At 32.9% G+C, this 20,392-nt stretch overlaps 3 protein-coding genes across 3 annotated transcripts; 1 reads left to right on the top strand and 2 right to left on the bottom strand.

Moving 5' to 3' along the window:
- Positions 1 to 545: 545 nt before the first annotated feature.
- Positions 546 to 3,646, bottom strand: LOC133672897 (cytochrome c oxidase subunit 6a, mitochondrial). Its single transcript, XM_062093454.1, has 4 exons — positions 3,458 to 3,646; positions 3,261 to 3,367; positions 3,118 to 3,160; positions 546 to 802 (listed from the first exon to the last, which is right to left on the bottom strand). The coding sequence occupies exons 1-4, from the start codon at positions 3,570 to 3,572 to the stop codon at positions 762 to 764; spliced, it is 306 nt and encodes a 101-aa protein (XP_061949438.1). The 5' UTR covers positions 3,573 to 3,646; the 3' UTR covers positions 546 to 761.
- Positions 3,647 to 6,926: 3,280 nt separating this feature from the next.
- On the bottom strand, positions 6,927 to 8,567 carry LOC133672268 (uncharacterized). Its single transcript, XM_062092640.1, has one exon. It carries the CDS (start codon positions 8,124 to 8,126, stop codon positions 7,068 to 7,070), a length of 1,059 nt encoding a protein of 352 aa, XP_061948624.1. The 5' UTR covers positions 8,127 to 8,567; the 3' UTR covers positions 6,927 to 7,067.
- Positions 8,568 to 15,679: 7,112 nt separating this feature from the next.
- LOC133673448 (malate dehydrogenase, glyoxysomal-like) lies at positions 15,680 to 19,933 on the top strand. Its single transcript, XM_062094258.1, has 9 exons — positions 15,680 to 16,003; positions 16,116 to 16,334; positions 16,647 to 16,961; positions 17,643 to 17,732; positions 17,822 to 17,905; positions 19,079 to 19,114; positions 19,218 to 19,307; positions 19,424 to 19,518; positions 19,613 to 19,933. The coding sequence occupies exons 1-9, from the start codon at positions 15,941 to 15,943 to the stop codon at positions 19,683 to 19,685; spliced, it is 1,065 nt and encodes a 354-aa protein (XP_061950242.1). The 5' UTR covers positions 15,680 to 15,940; the 3' UTR covers positions 19,686 to 19,933.
- The last annotated feature ends 459 nt before the right edge of the window (positions 19,934 to 20,392 follow it).

The following is a 20,392-nucleotide window of genomic DNA, read 5'->3' as shown; positions in this document are numbered from 1 at the left end:
ACTTGTAAGATTATGGTGGAGTTCCACCTCTTATAGACATGCAAGAACCCCTTCTCCCATCCTTGTGAGCCACTAGCGGAGTTCAGGGATATCCCATCGCTGTAGCTTAGAGCTAGTTATATGCTTCTGTAGAGTTTACTAGTCATCTAAAAAATTGAAAGAACGAAAAAACCACCGCCATTCATCCTTATCCATTTCCTGCCCTCTAAATCGGATCACCAGACCTGAAAAACGTTCAGCACGTGCTTGATTATGTGAATCAGTAAGGTAGCTGAATCAGTAAGGTAGCTGAATCAGCAAGGTAGCTTTTTTGTTGTCTTACGATAGAAAATACAGAGATAGCGGTAGATGGTAGAAGAGACAGAGATGGCAGAGACATGTCCTGTTTTAAAATGACAGAAACATGTCCTGTTCACTCTAAAACATTCAGCATTCATTGTAGGTGCAGCTCACACTCAAGTTCAAAAGCTGTCCTCCTAAACACTATCCATTCCGTACTGGGAAAGATTAACTATATAAATTGCAAATTATTAAAGATAGAAGGATAATATTTCAAATCATTCATTTATTTTATTTTGCTGAGAGCACTTAACAGGTAACAGACAATGGGACAGAAGAAATTCCAACATGCAAAGCCATAAAACTGAAGTGCTAACATCAAATTCAAAGATCCAAGGGTTGTCTCTTCGATCTTTCTGAGAAAATGGTAGGAATGTCATAAACAAAAGTACTTTCGGATACTTCCATCCAATACAAAAGTCTCAGTGATGGTCCTCCTTGACCTCAAAGAGTCCATTTGGTCCTGCATGACACAAAAAAAGAAGAAGATAGAAGGCATATCAGATTCAAATAATCACGAATACTGATAGATATTACACTTGAAAAAGCACTTTCACTGAATTTGGCACAAGACGGGCGCGTTGCTTCGGCACAGTTACGGGCTAACCTTGTTTGTGGCAAATATAATACAACATTACAAACTAAATAATCCAACCAACTAATGCCCATGGATTGCTGCATTTTCACGTTGGAATCTGCATTATGCTGAACTTGAGACTAAACTTGTAGGATATTGCATCCAAAAGCAAAACAATTGCAATCTGCATACTGCTAAGTGCAACCCTAACTTGCTCTTTGTTACAAGCTCAACACTACATGTCGTTATATAATACAAACTATTAGCATCATATCATAAACATATTGGCAACTATAATCTTATAATTTTCATCATTTCTGGTTTGTTAATTGCCTCTACAAACCAACCATCCACTGGAAATGCCATTAAAGTTTCAGTGCATGGAAACATTAGGCACTTTCAGTGCATGGAATCATTAGGCACACCATGTATTAACCACACCAGCATGAGTACCAGAAAATTTGAAAAACTATCCATCAAAGACTTCAATATACAAAATGAATTGCACCAGGCACAAGTCACAATGTAGTTTAGCCTTGGTGATGCAGGATCAAAGCCTGGGCAGTAAGTTGGACCCTGTGTGATATCTACCAGGATACTTACGGCAACATTTCCTATAATAATAGAAGCACCGTACGATGCAGACAACAAAAGTAGACAAGGGTATTTCCGTAATTTATAGATTTTCTGGAAAATCTGAAAAATCATCTGAGTATTGATTTTATTTTCTATTCAGTATTAGTTCTAAAGTAATTAGCTTTATTAGGTTTTTCCTATTCTAAATAGAACTATCAGCATTTTCTTATATTGGAAGATGAGTCCTAGAAACTCTACATAAAGGTTTTGTAATTGTTCCATACAGAAAAGGAATCAGTTTACTAGTAAAATTTCAACAACTATGCTTTTCATTGTGTGGCCCAATCTTCCCTTAGGTATTGACTCTTATGAACCCTTGGTGTGAAACTTAGGTTTTTCTATCTTCTAGGTGTGACTCCTAAAAAACCATCCTAATGCAACTCTAGCATTTTAACATTCATCCCCAATCCCTTTAAACAATCTCCATTAGTCCCTTAACACCCCCTACCTTCATACCCAACCAAACTTAAAGACACTAACAAACAAAACTCAATCTATTACCCCCTCCATCAGGACAGTACCACTGGGTCAAACACCTGGTGGTTTGAAAAATGCACTCTACCTTTACTTAGATAAACCTCTATAAATACTAAAAAAGTATTGCAATAAGCAGGATAAAGAAAAAGGCTATGGCACCAAGTGCTCAAATCTTCAATTTAAAGTTGATTAAGAAATGGACAATTCTCTAGGAATATCACATAATGGCTGGACTAAATGTGTGAGCTACAAACACATATAGCGATCAGTGGCAAATTTCTCAATGTTTAGGCATAATGCAGGCATGGGTTCCCTTAAAAATTATGACATAAAAACGTCCCCAGATCTGATAGCTTTCAACCAATCATACAGACTTATTGCTAATCGTGTCATATCAAAAAGCTTCTCATGCCACTGCAACATATAAATGTGTACATGTCTGTGTATGAATATGTATGTGTGTGTGTGTGTGTGTGTGTGTGTACAAATAGAAAGGATAGTCGAGGTAGGGGCAGCAGTGGTGGCAGTGGCAGTGGTGAGCAAAGGTGAACGATGAATTACACATTTGCAACTATTCAATGCAATTTGTGAAGAGTGTCCTTTGGAAATGCATGAAAAGGAACTGCCCCCAACATCCACAAAATATGTATACTGAAGAAACTAAGCATCAAAGACTTCAAGAAACATATGAACTGAACCAAGAACAGGTTTGAAGTATTGAAACTGGCTCAGGCTATTAATCTCCACAAACACCAAGAAAACAAAAAAAAACACCGTGCAACTTTGGGCAATATTTGATATGGGCATCATATATTCACCAGCCAATTCTGATAGCAAGAGCACAATGACACAGAAACCACTATTCTCTATGGACAAGCTAAAAGCCTCGATTCAAACCATCTAAACATCCCCAGATCAAAATCCAAGTCTACCAGAAAACGCAAAATCAACAAAATGCAAAATCACAAAAACAAACCACTATGATAATTTCAATATAATTGGCCAAAACAAACCATATAAGCTCAATAACAAACCAGAAAGATTTTCCCAGTTAAGGAAACTCGAGATACAACAAAAAAAAAACATACCCCATGGAAACTCCTTGTTGCGAATGTGCAAATATGGGTACTCCTGCACATCGAATTGAAACACAAATCTTAAGCATAAATCAATCAGATGGACAGACTAAAAATGTATTGAAGAGATGAAACAAAAGAAAAGGAAAGCTCACAGGAGGGGTTTCGTAGTGAGGATGACCCTTTGATAAGTTATAAATGGCCAAAATAGTGCAGGTCGCAGCACCCAAGTACGCTATCTTCTCCCACTTCGCAGCCTCGTCTAATTAGAATCCATAAAAACCCAGAAAAAAAATCGAAATCAAGATCCTGATTCTGATAAATAGAATGAAAAACAGAGAACAATACATACAAGCATCGTCGTGATTGGCAGAGGATGAAAAGCCTCGTCTAGTAGGAGCAGAGGGTTTGGAGGCGCTGCGAAGAGAGTTTCGAAGTAGAGCAGATCGCATCATAGAAATCGCCATTTCTTCTTCTCTTTCTTTTTCTTGCTTTCAATTTTGAACAACCCTACCCCTGGCTGGCTGGCTCTCTATAATAATCAGCAGGTAGGGCTTTGGCAAGGTAAATTATGAATTATTTTCTTTAATTTTATAAAATGAATTAAATAACTTTTTTTAGTTTCAAAAATTAATTAATTATACTCTTTTGATTACGTTTAATTTAATATTACTTTACTGGAAAATATTTTATTTTCTCTTCAATATTTTTATATTATCTTTTTTTTTCTATTTTTTTTAAATGAAATGGATGAAAATTATTAAGTTACAGATAATTTTAAGATTATAGGAACTAATTAATTAGTTTTTAAAACTAAAGGGAGTTTTTAAATTTATTTTGCAAACCTAGAAGGACAAATTTATAATTTCCTCCAAAAATAAGAGACTGTAAGCAACAATGATGGGGCAAAGCGACCTCAATGATAATTTTTATAAAAGAGATGGCATTTAGGAGATTTTTGAAAGAAAAAAAATATTAATTGTTTTTTTAGTTTAGAAATTTTATTGTTTTTATTTTTATTTTTATGCTATACTTTTCTAGGTTTTTTATTTAAAGGGAATAGTTTTTTAATTTTCTTATTCTATAGTAATAGGGTTTTATATTTTTTTTTTATAAGTGAAACTTTTAATAGATAAAAATTGGATATTTTCTATTATGGTGTTTTGATTAAGTTTTGACTTGTAACAAATTTTATGGTTTTATGGTTTTAGCTATGTAAATTGATATTAGAACTAATAATTCTTGGTGATTAAGGTCTTGTTTGTTTTTTAAGTTAGGAAAAAAAATTATTTGAAAAAAATATTTTTTATTTCAAATTAATTTTTTATGTTTTTATATTATTTTTAATATGCTAATATTAAAAATAAACTTTAAAAAATAAAAAAATATTTTAAAAAATAACAGCCGTTTAAACAGGTTATAAATTAAATTAGCATATTAGCTCGCGCTCCGCAATGGGTCAATAATAATTTTTTAAAAAAGTAAAAAAATATAAAGAATATGGAGAATATATTAAATGTCTTGAGTCTGGCAACAACTCAATTTTATTGGGAGAAAAGAATTCAACCAACCCAACCTCAAATGAAAAAAAAAAATTTATCATCACCCAACTTTTGTACAATATAAAAAAAATCTCATCAATTTATTTCTTTTTTACTATTTTTAAAATAATTACATAAGAGAAAAGAAAAAAATTCTAAATAGATAAAAAAAAAAAAAATTGAACATATATGGGTCTAGCTGAAAGTCAGATCCAGTAGCCTCGAGTTTAGTTGCGAGCCAGATCTAATAGCGGTGGGTTTGGCTGTCAAGTCAAACTCAACACCTGTTGAAAACGACTTGGATCTGATTTGTTTTTTACATAAAAAAATAAAAAAAATAATGTCTCAGCAATGCTTTTTAACTAAAAAATAGCAAAGAAAATACTCTCATGTTTTTACAGTATCGTCTACAATGCAAAATCTATACCCACAAAAATATGTAGTATTTTTCTCATGTTTTTTATATAAAGGTCTAGGATCCGTGATGGAGCGGCATACTACTCTCTTTTTTCCCCTGCAGTTCTTGTCCATCCATCACACGAGCCAAAGAAACCACATTCTTGGCCACAAACTAGCCCTGGGAAAAATTGAGAGATAACAGTGTCGTCAGGCCTTTTATCTGCGTTCCCACAAGTCCAAACTCCAAACTCAAACGCCGGGCACAACGCAGGCTTTGAAAGAACAAGTCAAGACGCCAATAATTTTGATCTTCTTGGAAGTAATATATTTGAGACCAAATGGATGGTGATGTTCGCAGGAAAGTCTTCTTTGTTGAAATTCTTGCAGCACTTTTTGAAAGATTGGATCTCTACACTAATCTCTCGTGATGTTAATCTTGGACATTTGGTTCAAACACTCCAATTACCAATAATAACCTCCGACGAAAAGGATGGATCATGAAGAAAAGGTGCACTCGAACTTGATCCGTGGCTCACACAAACGGTCGGCATTTTTATTTCCTTGAGCTGAAAGATGGCAATATTGTCATTGATGATTGAGATTGTTGTCAAATAAAAATATTCTAATCTTGGACGAAGCATTGCTATGATTGGAGACCATATTGTGATTATATTAATCATACTCTGTCTTATCGATTGCTCAAATCAAATTATGTATGTGTTTGGTACGGTAATTCAACTTGTTTTTAAAATTATTTTTAATTTTAAAATATATTAAAATAACTTTTTTATATTTTTTATCGGTATATTAAACTCATTAAAAGACATTTAAGAAATTAATTTAATATTTTTCAAATTAAATATATTTTTAAAATATCAAAAAAACAAACAAATATTACCGATGCCTCCTCTTGACTTTTCATCTACAATCGCTAGCAACAACAATCTATTAAAGACGTGCATTGTAAATATCTCTCTTGGTGACGTGGCATTGTAAATATCTTACTTGGTGCCACCTTCTAGAGAGATTGGTTGAACTTGCTTTTTACCCTGCTTTTCATTTGAAAAGATATTAAAAGGTTAATTTTTTAAAATTTTTGTCATAATTTTAATATATTAATATTAAAAATATATTAAAAAAATATCATTTTAATACAAATATGTATTAAGATAGTACGTGTTTGATATTATATTAATGGTTACTTTTTAATTTTTTTTATTGAGAATATATTGAAATAATATTTTTTATTTTTTAAAATTTATTTTTTATATTAGTATATAAAAAAAGTACAAAAAAATCATTTAAAATAAAATAAAATAAAAATCAATATGTTTTTTTGAAAAGCAGTGTCACTTCCCAGTGACAGACACTCCCTAAATTCACTAAATACTAGTTTAAAGTTTAAAATTCCACTACACCGACAGAAAACATAATCACTGAGTAATTATCGATGTGTGAAGGAAGAGCCATGTTTCACACCCATAACAACAACAACAAGAAAACCTTAACTATCATCAGGAATATAAGAGATTAATTTTTATTGTATTTTATATAAAATATAAATAGATTTTAATTTTAATATTTGTTAAGAATTGTGATATAAATAAAAAACAAAGATCATATTATTTATATTTTCTTTATAATTATAGCTAAATTTGGATGCCTAAAAATTATATTATCTTGAAAATGAGTATAATAATATGAGAAATGATCATAATAATATGAGAAATTATCATAATTTCATTCACGACAAAAACAAATAATATTTTAATCTAAAAATAATATTTTCATGTCTAATTATAAAATTTATGTTTTATCCAAAAAAAAACCAATCGAAATATCTTTACATCTATACGAATTTAAAAGTAAAGTTTGATACAAAAAAAAATAATTTTACTATCAAGAATGTATTAATTAGCAACTAATAATTACATGGAGGACTTGAAACTCTGAGCTAAAAATATAGAAAACAAAATATCAAAATTGCAGGCATCCAGGAACGTGGGACCCTCGAAATCATGATCAAACTTCAAGAGACCTCAGCTTCATTAACTGCTTGATACTGTTTTTTTTATGATCATCATCCTCTCTGGAACAGCTGTTTGGAAGTTGTAATTCTTCAAGATCAAGCAAGTGCACAACATCTTCCATGCTCCGTCCCGCACGCAACAACACAATTGACCACATCCTACCGTGCCAGAACACATCCTCTTTATCAAACTTTGTGGTCCCACAACCACCACCATTCTCTCTGATCCCTTGATCGCAGCCGTTCATCATCTCTCTCACCTCCTCTTCTCTCCACCCTCCATCCCTCAACCTCCAAAACACCTCTTCCAAACATTCCCTTAACTCAAAATGATCTGAACCCCCACCAACATCTTTCCACCACCGAGGAGTATCTCTACGCGCCACCACTCTCCTCCCTCTCTCCGCCACCTCCGTCCAAAATTCTATCTTCCGGGCCTCTGTCGCTGCCCACGCAGGCACATTCATGGATACATTTTCGTTTCTTGACGAACGTATAGGAAACCCCACTTGCAAGAAATCAACTTGTTGAAAAAACCTAGTAACATCAAAGCTCAAAACACACACTTGTTCATCATCAATGTGAAAGACGGGGTTACCGGACACGTTAGGGGAAGAAGGAATATAACAGTTTCTATAAATAGGCACAAGAACGGGTGCTTTATCCAAGAACTGTTTTGCAAAATCTAGGGCTTTGTTAGTATCTTGAGGTCTATGACCCCAAGAATCAACCCAGAAGTTGTTTAGAGAGATATTCTTACAGAGGTTCAAAGAAGGAAGGTTTAAGAGGATTTGGAGTTGTTGTAAAGAGGAGGAACGCCAGTTAGGGAAGTGAGGTCCAATGGGGAGTCCTTCTTGGAGAATGGACCGAAGGTCAGGTGGGAAAGTGAAGTGGAAGGTGGATTCGATAGAGGTGAATTCAGAGTCTGTGAGGCCAGGGAGGATCGGGATGTTGAGTGATTTGAGGTGGTCTAATAAGGTCTTGGCATAGGCAGCAAAGGAGAAACATACTAGTACTGTGTTCTGTCTTGTTGCTGCCATATATACGTACATATATAGAAATGAATGATGAAGAAGAAGACTATATTGAAATATATATATATATATATAGAGAGAGAGAGATGAGATGAGAAGAAGTAACAAAATATTGAAGACAATAGTAAGAAATTAGGGTCTGTGTTTGTGCAGGACGGATCATATATTATTGTGGTTTAATCTGTTACGAGGAAGAGCGAGTTTGGAGGAGGAGGAGGAGGAGAGTGTATGGTTTGTGGAGGTAGCCAGGATGCGAAGAAGTCTCCAAGGAGTTAAGATCCGTATGGGTATGAGAGAGACACGAGTTTGACTTGGATTAGTATACGAGGAGAAGGAGAAGGAGAAGGAGAAAAGCTAACGTAACACCTCATGACTGCCAACGGCCAGAATGAAGTTGCCTTGGGAGGGGTCGGGTTGCCTTGAGCAGGAAAAAAATTGAAGGGGACTGAAGTATCACCGCCATACTCGTTAGAGAGTTTAATAATTAAATTAATATAATTTAATATATGATAGAAATTTAAAAATAATAATTGCTTGACTTTTTTTTGTTTTATTTCTTTTACCTAAACTTTATTATTGTACTCCAAATTAATAATTAGATTTAAGCATGATCGGATGCATATCAAAGATTCAAATTAATTTATATTATCTCTTGTTATAATTAGGTTGGTTATCAATTTTATAGTGCAACATGCATTATTTATTACTACATTATTACTAATACTAAACATGAAAAGAAATTATTCTTTTTACTTCAAATTGCCTTACTCCGTAATTTGATTTACTATAAGAAAAAAAAATTAACTGTTGTCATGGAGTTGGATAATTTCAACAAATACAAAATGGATATATCGCTGAAAAAAATTATATTTTGTTCATATTAGAGATATTGGGAAAGATGAATAACAAATAAAAACCAAGAATTATTGCCAAGAAAAAGTTTTTTTTGTTAAAGAAAAAGTTTTTTTGTTAAAGATTTTAATAAAATGAAATTGAGGAAGAACAATTTTGTTTTTCCTTTAATTTTTAATTAATTAAGGGTATATATATATATAGTGTGTAGTTTATCTTTCAAAATAGTTTTTTATTTAAAAATACTTTAAAATAAATTTTTTCAGTTTTTTTAATATCAACACATTAAAATATTTACAAAACACTAAAAAAATATCAATTTCATTATTTTTTCAAATCAAAAACATTTTTTTTTTAAATAAAAACAAAAATTATATCAAACACCTGGTTAGTCTACAGAGCAGTTGTATTAATGAGATCCAGCTTGACATAACAAAAATTTTAATATAGACACGTGAGTCTATTATCCCATCATATAACAATTAAGATATATAACAATTGACTGAAAAGGTTGATCTAGTAGTTAATGGGCCATGCTCTTTTTTTAATTTTAAATTTAAATCTCAGCACTAACGATTATAAGAATTTATTATTTAAAAAAAAACATCATAGAAAATACATTTTTAATTAAAACCATTAATAATAATAATAATAATAATAATAATATATTGATTGACGTACAAACTATCTATAAAATATATCTTGTCATTTAATAAAAACACATAATTAATCACGACCTTGGATCCCTGCAGCTAGCCTCTGCCTTGTTTAATTTAAATTTATAGTGTATTAAAAATCTGTATCGTGCCTGCCTCGGCTCCGACTCGTCCAATCTATTTAATAGGGAAGCGAACACATCGTATTATCCTGAAATCATGCTAGAATAGGACCCCATTAACCATCAATATCGATCTCCATGAATATTGTAAGGTTTCTAGCGTCGTGGAATATATTGCGCCGAGACGTTCTAGCATGCACTCGCCATATGGCATGGAAATCTGGTCTTAGAATCTGATTAGGCTGTGAGGAATCATGACGACAATTGGGTGACTTCATTTTGCTTGTGGTTTCGCGTCTGATACTGTCAAATGGCTTCCCGTGATGCAATATCCTAATCCAGAGCTTGAACGTGCAAGGTGTCATTGGTGCAAAATCTTGACCAAATATTGGCGTGGCTCAAGTCGAGATAGACAAAAGGACAACATCGTGACCTAAGAATAAAGAATTATTTTTAGAATTCATTCATTTAAGTTATATAAATCTGATAATTATTAAATATTTACAGCCTGTTAATTTTAAAATTTATAAAATTAATTAAGATATATACAAATTGATTCAAACACCTACATTAATAAATAAATAAAACAACTTCCTATTGATTCGGACAAAGGTTTCAAGGGGCCATGTGTGGTGGACGGAGCATAAATAACTAAGATTGATGTTGATTTAGAATAATTATCTGAATTGCTTGACCGGATAGCTGCTGGGCATGGACTAAACCGGTGGCTGCTTTCCGATCAGAGCTATGGCTTGCCGTAGACGGGATAGTTGTTGTTCGGTCACGACTGCGGGGTAAAACAGGTGCTAAACTGGGTAGCTAGACAGCTTGTTGATCCCCATTATTGGCCCAACCAAATAGAAATTCTCTTGGAGGCCAACTGGGTAGAAAAGAAAAGGAGAGAAGAGAAGTTAGCATGCCTAGCAATGTTTAATCACATTTAATATTGTTAGGCATTCTTGGTTTTACAGAGTACTAATACAGTGCGATGCTGTGATATATTATCTCTCAAAGTTAGTATGTTTTGTTTGTTTTTTTGTTTTTGTTTCAGAGTAATTTTAAATTTTTAAAATTTTTTAATATATTTTTAGATTATTTTAATCTAAAAACATTAAAAATAAATTTTAAAAAATAAAAAATATTATTTCAATCTATTTTTAATTTTTACTTGAAAATAAAAAAGAAAAGGAGAGAAGAGAAGTTAGCATGCCAAGCAATGTTTAATCACATTTAATATTGTTAGGCCTTCTCGGTTTTACAGAGTACTAGTACAGTGCGATGTTGTGATACATTATCTCTCAGAGTCATTATGTTTTTTTTTTTTCAGAGTAATTTTAAGAAAATTTAATTTTTTTATTATATATTTTTAGATTATTTTAATCTAAAAACATTAAAAATAAATTAAAAAATTAAAAAATACTATTTCAATGTATTTTTAATTTTTAGTTCAAAATATAGAAGGAAAGAAGAGAAGAGAAGTTAGCATGCCAAGCAATGTTTAATCACATTTAATATTGTTAGGCCTTCTCAGTTTTACAGAGTATTAGTACAGTGCGATACTGTGATACATTATCTCTCAGTCATTTTTTTTTTTTTTTTTAGAGTAATTTTAAGAAAATTTGATTTTTTTATATATTCTTAGATTATTTTAATCTAAAAACATTAAAAATAAATTTTAAAAAATAAAAAATATTATTTTAATATATTTTTAAATAAAAAATATTTTAAAAAAATAACCGTTATCATAAGCTTTTTGTTGGTAAGCATATATCAAAAATAAATTTTAAAAAATTAAAAAAAATAATATATCAATATATTTTTAAATAAAAAATACTTTAAAAAATAACTACCATACAAAAAAACATACTTTTTAACAATTTATTTTATTATTTTTTTATAAATATAAGTACTTTTAGTTCAGTTTAATTTTAAATAAAAAAAATATTAAATTTCAAAGACAAACAAGTCTAATAAAAAAAACAAAAAAAAATTTACAGTCCATCCTAAGTTTCAGGGTGGCCTAACTTGGCAGCTCAATGGATCTGGGTTTGGAAATTTTCACTTGGACTGGATTGAGTTGGTTGCCCATGCAGAAGTTTTCAACATCTAGGCTCAATGCACATGCGCGCGCACATTCACACAGCTGCACTTTGAACAAATTCTTACACGTACATATTGACAGAAGTAGCAGTCGCCATGAATGTGAAATCTGCTCTCCTTCAAAATTTTGGGCAAACCTTTATCACGTACACAAAACGTTGGCCCAGTTCAGCAGAGTTCTTATCATCAACTTCATCTACTGTTGGTCCTAAAAGCAAAATACTTGATTTACTTTCCAGAGTGAAGTGCAGCTGTGCAGCTCCGCAGAAGAAAAATCCATCAGCAGTTACTGATATGAGGTGAACCTTCACCTCTCTCGCAGGCATCATCTCTCATTTCTTCCTCATTTTTGTCCTTGGATAATGCCGCTAAACCATCTACAAACTCATTGGAGGCATCCTCTCCATTCATAAAACTCCATCCTGGAATGAACTTTTCAACTTGTTGGATAACACTGCCATTATTGTAAGAGGTTTCCGAACTCATATTCAGCACATGTTTTTGACTGTCTTTAGAGGAGACTGTGTAAGGCCATGCAAGGTTACTCTTGTTCATTTCTCCCAAACAAGTAGCCAAAGCACCTTTATTGTCAATATTGTTAGCTTCTTGAGAAAAGACTTCTATAGAAATGCTTGGATCTCCAGCCATGTAATCATTACTTTTCATGTCTAGTGAGGAATCATGGCCAACTGCACACATTTGTACTCCCAGCATTTGTTGGTGAACTTGACTGTGAAATGAAGGCATATTCAGTTCTCCTCCATCAACTTCCATGCTAACATTACTGTCTGGGAGCATCTTTGAATTCTTCTTATTCTATCTTGATTGGCAGTGACGATGGGATTTTATTGTTCTTCTTCTTTGTTTTCTACCTTGTTTAGGACAACTTCCTCAAAAATGTGTGCTCTGGCTTCAGGTTGAACCTTGCATGGTTCTGATTTTCTAGCTTGAGCTTGGAGTTGAGGCTTGTCAAGTGAAGGTGGAGCATCAACTGAAGCAGCTAATTTCTTTGGTCTTCCTCTCTTTGATGCTTTTCTAGATACAGCACTTTCATCAACATGAGCAATGGGATCTTCCACTGCTTGATTCACAGGTGGAATTTCTGCTTCAAGCTTCATTATACGGCTCTTGTAATCAGTTATTTCTGATTGCAACAGACCAATTACAGACCAAAGCTGAACATTCTCTGTTGACTTCATCCTCACACAAAACCAACAACGTAAACCAAAAATTCACTTTATATTGACTGACAACCATAACATAATAAGATCACAGTAAACAATAACAGAAGAGTTAAAAGAAAGTACGTGCATCCCATAGTTGTTGGTGCTTTTGAGAAAGTTTTTCTGGTGTCCTAATGATGCCTCTTTGAAAAGATTCTAGAAGGGATGTTGCGGAACCAGGCACATTTGGAGGTTGTGAACGGACATAGCCGCATAATCCTGGAACAGTATAGGTGCAAGGAGAGCATAATTGCCACCAAGACGAGGTATCCCAAGGCCCTGCTAACAAGAAAAGCTTCAGGTCATAATAATGCCCAGAAGAAAAGGCACTTGAGAGTTCCCTGTTGCATCATTATACTAATATTAATCCTGCCAACTGAGTACACATTTTATCCATAGAGGCGACAATTAAAGTAGTTCAAGACACACACACACACACACAAATTCTATTTTTCAGTACATAGCATCCTGATTTACATAAGTAGCCTACATTACCTGGAAAGAATGGATATGGGCAGACAAATTGGTAGCCCAGGCTGGAAACCTGAGGATGGTTTTTCAAAGAGGTTCCACCTCCACCCACCACAGCAAAATGCCAGCTACCATCAATTGTTCCAATGGGAGTGAATGGTCGAGGAACACCAGGTGCATTCACTCCTGGTAACTGGTAACCATAGAGATGGGGGAGACAAAAGGGTATGGTTGATTGTGACAGTAGATGGCTCTGCTGGACATGATGGTGAAGCAAGTGCAGGATCAGCAATTGTTCCCACTGGCTCATGGCAACAGGTAGTGGTGATTGTGCCAGTACATGTCGCTTTGAACTTGAGGAAGGCTGTTCCACAATATTTCGAGGAATTGAATGGTATTGCCGATCCCAAAAGGTTGCAGTGTCGCAGAATGGACTATCATCCCTGCTAGCCAATGCCAAATTGGATTGGTTTTGTTGACTGCTCTGCTCATCATCAGATATACATATTACACATTCGAAGCTAGTTTCAAGATTAATCAACAAAAAACAAATAAAAAAAAAAGAAATAACAAGATTTTTATTTCTTGTTTTTTCATCTACAGAATCATTTCTCGTATAAAGAACTAACATTTCGTATAACAAAAATAAGGAAACCTTTGCGCTGCATGTTATTATTAATTGGAAAAAAAAATTACACAACACAGAGAAAAAAGTAGAAAAGAAAACCCTTACGAGGGCTATATTTCTCAAAAATAATGATTTAATACTAATTAAAGATATATGAATCTATATAATGACAATTTGAGCCCCTAAGCCTAGTATTTACTAACTATTTAACCGTGTTTTAATATAGAATATTATAATTTTTTCAAAAAAAATTGGGTATATAAGTTATTTCAATATATTTTTTATATAAAAAAATTTAAAATGTAAATCAAAATGTCTATGCAATATCTAATAAATAAATAGATAATTATCTATATAAATAAATAGAAACAATAACTAAAAAAAAATATAAAAATTAAAAAATGAATGTGAATTAAGGTATTCAATATATTTATTTGGTTATGTTTGCTGAACTTATTTATTTAAATTAATAAAAAATAATATAAATACAAATACAATTGAAATTAATTGATAAACTCACACCTGAAAAATATATTACGTAAAGCTAAATATATTATAAATATTATTTAAAAATAAATATTATTTATTTTAAAAAGTAAAGTCCATTTATATAAAACCAAAAAAAAAAAATTTTAATGAAATCCACGCCTATATTTCATGTTAACTAATGATGCTTTAAGGTTCCGTAGAAGATTGATGCTCATTGAGTGCAATGAAATTTAACTTTTGTCACCTAAGATGTGTTGGGTATTTTAATGAAATAGCCCATTCCAATTTAAAATTAAATATTTAATCAATATAGTGTGTGTATATATATATATATATATGTGTGTGTGTGCCTATTTTTCTAATTGAATTTTTTCATATCACCTATTTCTTATTTTCTTTTGTCTATTTTTGAAGAAAAAAATCGGAAAGGAAGAAACAATTGAGGAGGGACTAAAAACGTATGATTCTCAAAACTAAGAGGACTAATTAATTTAATGATAGTAGGTTATAATCGATTGATCGTTGACGCCCGATGCCACCAAAAATAAAGAGAGCATTCAGCGACCACGATTTTGGACACAACCGAGATCCGGATACGATGCTCCTCCTCTTCTTCTTTTACTTTTTTTTTTTTTTTAATGATAGATCGTTTTTAGACAAACTTGGTCATCAAAAATAAAAAAATCAGGGTTTTGGTTGAATTTTACGAATAATTTTTCAAAGATTATATATAAATGAAAATTTATATATGAAATCAAGATAATTTAATTTTTTTAAAAAAAAATTGTGATCATATTAGAAAACCTTTGCTTTATTCTTTTGAAAATGGGAGAAACTATAAAACGAAACGAAGAGAAGAGAGTAAATAGTTCAGAAAGATTGAAAGAGAAATAAAACATTTTCTAATATAAAAATAATATTAAGTTAAATAGAACCCAACAATATTCAAATAACAAATCGTATAATTTTTAATATTTCAAAAAATAATTTATAATTTACTGTAGAAATTCGGAATGAATGGTATCATGGAAAGCACACTTAACGCGGATAAGATGAATTTTGATGCTTTCCACGTTTCCCAATGCATTTAGTTTTTGCTAAATCCAACGTTTGACGTCATCAGTACAGTGCAGAACATACATGATACATCTCATGTTCCTGTATGAAGGCGTCTTCTTCTTCTTCTTCTCTTGCACAACAAGTCTAAACGTAGAGTAGGTATAAACAACGCAACTCTCTCTCTCTCTCCTCTTTTTCCCTTTCAAGAAACGAAACGAAACGAAACGAAACGATGCTGCAATCCAATCTACGCATTGCAAGAATTGCAGCCCATATTAATCCTCCAAATCTCCAGGTTTCTCTATCTTTTTTATTTAGTTATTTGTTTGCCTGCTTTCTTTGTTTCTTTTATTTAATTGAATCAAGGGAGAAATGATAAAAAATGTTTTTTCTTTTTTTAAACAAAGATGGTGGAGGAGGATTTGGGTCTGGAGCGGGTGAATTGCCGAGCCAAAGGAGCATCATCTGGGTTCAAGGTTGCTATATTGGGAGCTGCAGGAGGCATAGGGCAGCCACTGGCTATGTTAATGAAGATGAACCCATTGGTTTCTCTTCTTCACTTGTATGATGTCGTCAATGCTCCTGGTGTCACTGCTGATATTAGTCACATGGACACTTCTGCTGTGGTAATTACCTCTTTCTTTTTCTCTTTTCTTTTCTATTTTTATTTTTGGGGTTCAATTTTTTTCTCATGATGTTTTATTTTATTTCCCTTTTGGTTTAATATCTGTTTTATGGTAATTTGGAATCTGGGTTTGGTTGGCTATGTTATGATGTGTTTTGTGGCGTTTGGGGTTTCAAAATCTGGAGCTATTTATCTGATTTGATGATTGGATGAAGGGTTTTTTTTAGATTAGTGATTGCTCAAATCCTTTGAGACTAAGTAAGCAGTTTTCTGAATTTGTGCAAAAGAACTTATGATATTTTGTGATTTGTAGGTTCGTGGGTTCTTGGGGCAGCAGCAATTAGAGGATGCTCTTATAGGGATGGATCTTGTAATCATTCCCGCTGGTGTTCCTAGAAAACCAGGAATGACGAGGGATGATCTCTTCAACATCAATGCTGGAATTGTTAAGACTCTTTGTGAAGCAATTGCTAAATGCTGCCCAAAAGCTATTGTCAACATAATTAGCAATCCTGTTAATTCCACAGTTCCAATTGCAGCTGAAGTCTTCAAGAAATCTGGTGTCTTTGATCCAAAACGAGTTTTGGGAGTCACGATGCTTGATGTTGTCAGAGCCAATACTTTTGTGGTAAGAACTACGAACCACTGTTGACTCATTTGGGATAATCTTTGCTTCTTTCTACTGCTGATATATCAATGAGTTGCTAATGGCTGGCTATCTGCTGTTAAATGACCAAATTGCTTGCATCTTTTCCACTCCTTTACCACTTTATTATATGCTTTGAAGTCAATTATGATGGATCAATGCATTGGTCGTGACAATGTACAGGTGAAGGATATGATCTTCTTGTTGGAAGTTTGAGTCTTTGTTAATTGTTGGAACCTGTTTCCCTCATTTTCATTCATGATAGAAAGAAAAATCAAATGCATCCCATATTTGTTACTGACTGAAACGATATTCAGTAAAGCTGTTGTGAGGCTGATGGCTTCTTTTGCAATAAATTGAGCCTGGAAATTATTTGCTACAAGGAAGATATTGCTAGTTTTATGAATTTTCGAGACAAGCAATGTGATTCAATAATTGATGTTACATAAACTATGATGCCAGTATTTATAGACTGTTAATTGCTTATGTTGCTTTTAATCCACCATGGCATAGAGAATATAAATTGCTTAGCTCAGTGCTCCTTGTTTTATACAATTGTTTGCTTCTTGTAACTTCTTGTTCTATTTTAGTGTTTTTACTATCATTCACTTCCATTCTGGAATTAATGTATGTGTTATTTTCCTAATTCTGTTTACACCACAGGCAGAAATTATGGGTCTTGATCCTAGGGAGGTTGATGTTCCAGTTGTCGGGGGTCATGCTGGGGTTACTATATTACCTCTTCTATCACAGGTTTAACTTCATTTAAACTTGGGAAGTGTATGTATGTTGTATTGTAGTTCTTGTATCACTTATTCTGTCCTCTGTTCTCCGTTGTTTAGGTAAAACCTTCATGCTCATTCACACAAAAAGAAATAGACTACTTGACAGATCGTATTCAAAATGGCGGAACAGAAGTTGTTGAGGTAAGAGATACTTTCGCCATGTTTTTTCATTGTATTTTCGAACAAAAACAACTGTTTTTTTGGAGGGGTTAATTGGGATCATGTTAAACTTCATGCTTGCGGTATCCTGTAGCCTCATCTGATGGCCATTCGAGTCTTGCTTAAGTTGATGTCATTCTTTTTGGCTCTCTTAATAAATGTTTTCTGATGGTCCATATGCTTAATTTGTTGCACGGGGATCATTGTAGTAAAGATATGACTGGCAATTCAATGCTGCAAAGCCCATCCAGAATTGCATGTTTATAACACATCCAAAGATTGCTATTAATAACAAACGATACATCATGATAAATCTTTTTGTAACATCTAGGGACACAAGGTTTTAAAATTTTTAATACTTGTTATTTGCATGATGTTGCTTATAGAAGATATCATAAATCTACCTTTTCAAACCTTGGGATGTGTTTCATTGTTTTTGTTATTCTCTGTCTTGTAAGAAAGAGTCCCTGAATGTCACCACTACATATATATAATGTATCCCGAAAGAATGATGTCAAGTTATGGTTTTTGTCATACAAATATCAGAATAATTTTCTTCGATGTCAACTTTGTTTCCTTCTAAAAAAATCAAATACATTGGAATCATATATGTAGACTGATTGAAAGAAAAAACAAAGAAAGAGAGAAAAACAGAGCTGTGTAAGTTTTTCCAACAACTGTTACAAATGGCAGAAGACCAAGCTGCTTTGGCTGATATAGTGCGCGTGGGAGTAAGTATGCAGGAGGGACATAATGAAAATTGCTTACCTCGAGAAAACAATTTCTCCTTGGAAGGAATGTGTTACTTTAGTAGATAGCTTCCTGAACCCTTAAGGACTTTACAAGGCCTGTATGATTCCTGGATCTCTGTTCTGCTGCTACTATAATTTTCTGATTTTTGGCCGAGTTCAACTTCAGTTCAGCTTTTTGACGAAGGAATTGTCCTCTTTATTGTAGTACCCAACTGCCACTGCATTAGCTGTAGAAATTATTGACAAGGATTTGATATCAATTGCCAAGTTGTTGCAACTGTTGGCTTGAAGTATACATATTGATTATTTTGCTGACACCTCCCATTAGATGTAGTGCCATTCTATTGCCATGGTGTTGTGTTCTTCAATTATGTTTGAGTCAGCATTTGGATGCATTTTGCAGGCAAAGGCTGGAGCTGGTTCTGCCACACTATCAATGGTTGGTTACATTTACTCTTACAATTATTTTAATCCTTACTGTTCTACTCGTCAATTTGACTGGTCGAAGTAATGTGACTAAAGATATAAAACAATATTTGCAGGCATATGCTGCTGTTAAATTTGCAGATGCTTGCCTCCAGGCCTTGAGAGGAGACCCTGCTGTTGTTCATTGTGCATATGTGGCTTCTGAGGTTTGCTTCCGATGTCCTTTTTTAGTGAACCATCTTTTAAATCATTTGTTTTTCTACATTTGAGCATTTAGCGAGTCTAGGGGGCTTGTATGAAACTCACATGCTACATTTTATAGGTGACCGAACTGCCTTTCTTTGCATCCAAGGTACGGCTCGGCCGTAACGGAGTAGAGGAAATTTACCCTCTTGGACCTCTCAATGAGTATGAAAGGTCTATAACTATTTGCTTTATACTCTCTTGATGAAAAACCTGGTTAAATTCATTACAAATTTAAGAGAACAGAATCATATCTGTTTATCAACAGGGCTGGTTTGGAGAAAGCAAAGAAAGAGCTAGCAGGAAGCATTCAGAAGGGGGTTTCCTTTGTAAAGAAATGAGTTATGCCATTGATATATTTCGGTGATGGTTTTCTGCCATTTGTGGTTCTTTTTAGTACCGTGTTTCCTCAAGATTCCTGTTCCTTGAAATAAGTTTTAATTCTTTGTTTTAGCTGGGAGTAAGAGAGTTCGAATCTTACAATAAAAATGAGGTTTCTTAAACAGGGCTCTGGTGAGATTCATGTAATGAATAGATAGAAAAATAATAATAATTATAACCTCTGAACTATTCCAGAGAATACTTGCTACTTGCTAGTGCAAAGGTTTGATTTCTTTTTCAAGGACATAATTCTAAAGATGCTAAACGCAGCCCAGCCCAGCTCACTCCATGATCTGATTCAAGAGCCTATTTATTTTTCTGTTTTAAAAGTAATTTTAAAAAATTTAAATTTTTTTATTTTTTTATTTTAAATTAATTTTTTTAGTAATTTGATATTGTTTTAACATGTTCATATTAAAAAAAAATTAAAAAATTATTTTGATATATATTTTTTTAAAAAAATATTTTGGATAATGGGTTAATGGGTTGACTTACTTCAATAAAAATTGTTTTTTTAAAACTAAATGTTGTCTTAATTTTTTTTTAGAAGGCATATAACTGGGTTGATGATTCATATTAGTTCGATTGAATTAATTTTTATTTGTTTTTATTTTACCCTAACATAGATTAAGTTTTGGATTGATCCAGTTTATTTTTAAAAATAATA

Source organism: Populus nigra, chromosome 14 (assembly GCF_951802175.1).
Source record: "Populus nigra chromosome 14, ddPopNigr1.1, whole genome shotgun sequence".
Taxonomy (NCBI): Eukaryota; Viridiplantae; Streptophyta; class Magnoliopsida; order Malpighiales; family Salicaceae; genus Populus; species Populus nigra.
The sequence above is the reverse complement of the archived record's forward strand: the minus strand, read 5'-3'. Positions and strand labels throughout refer to the sequence as shown.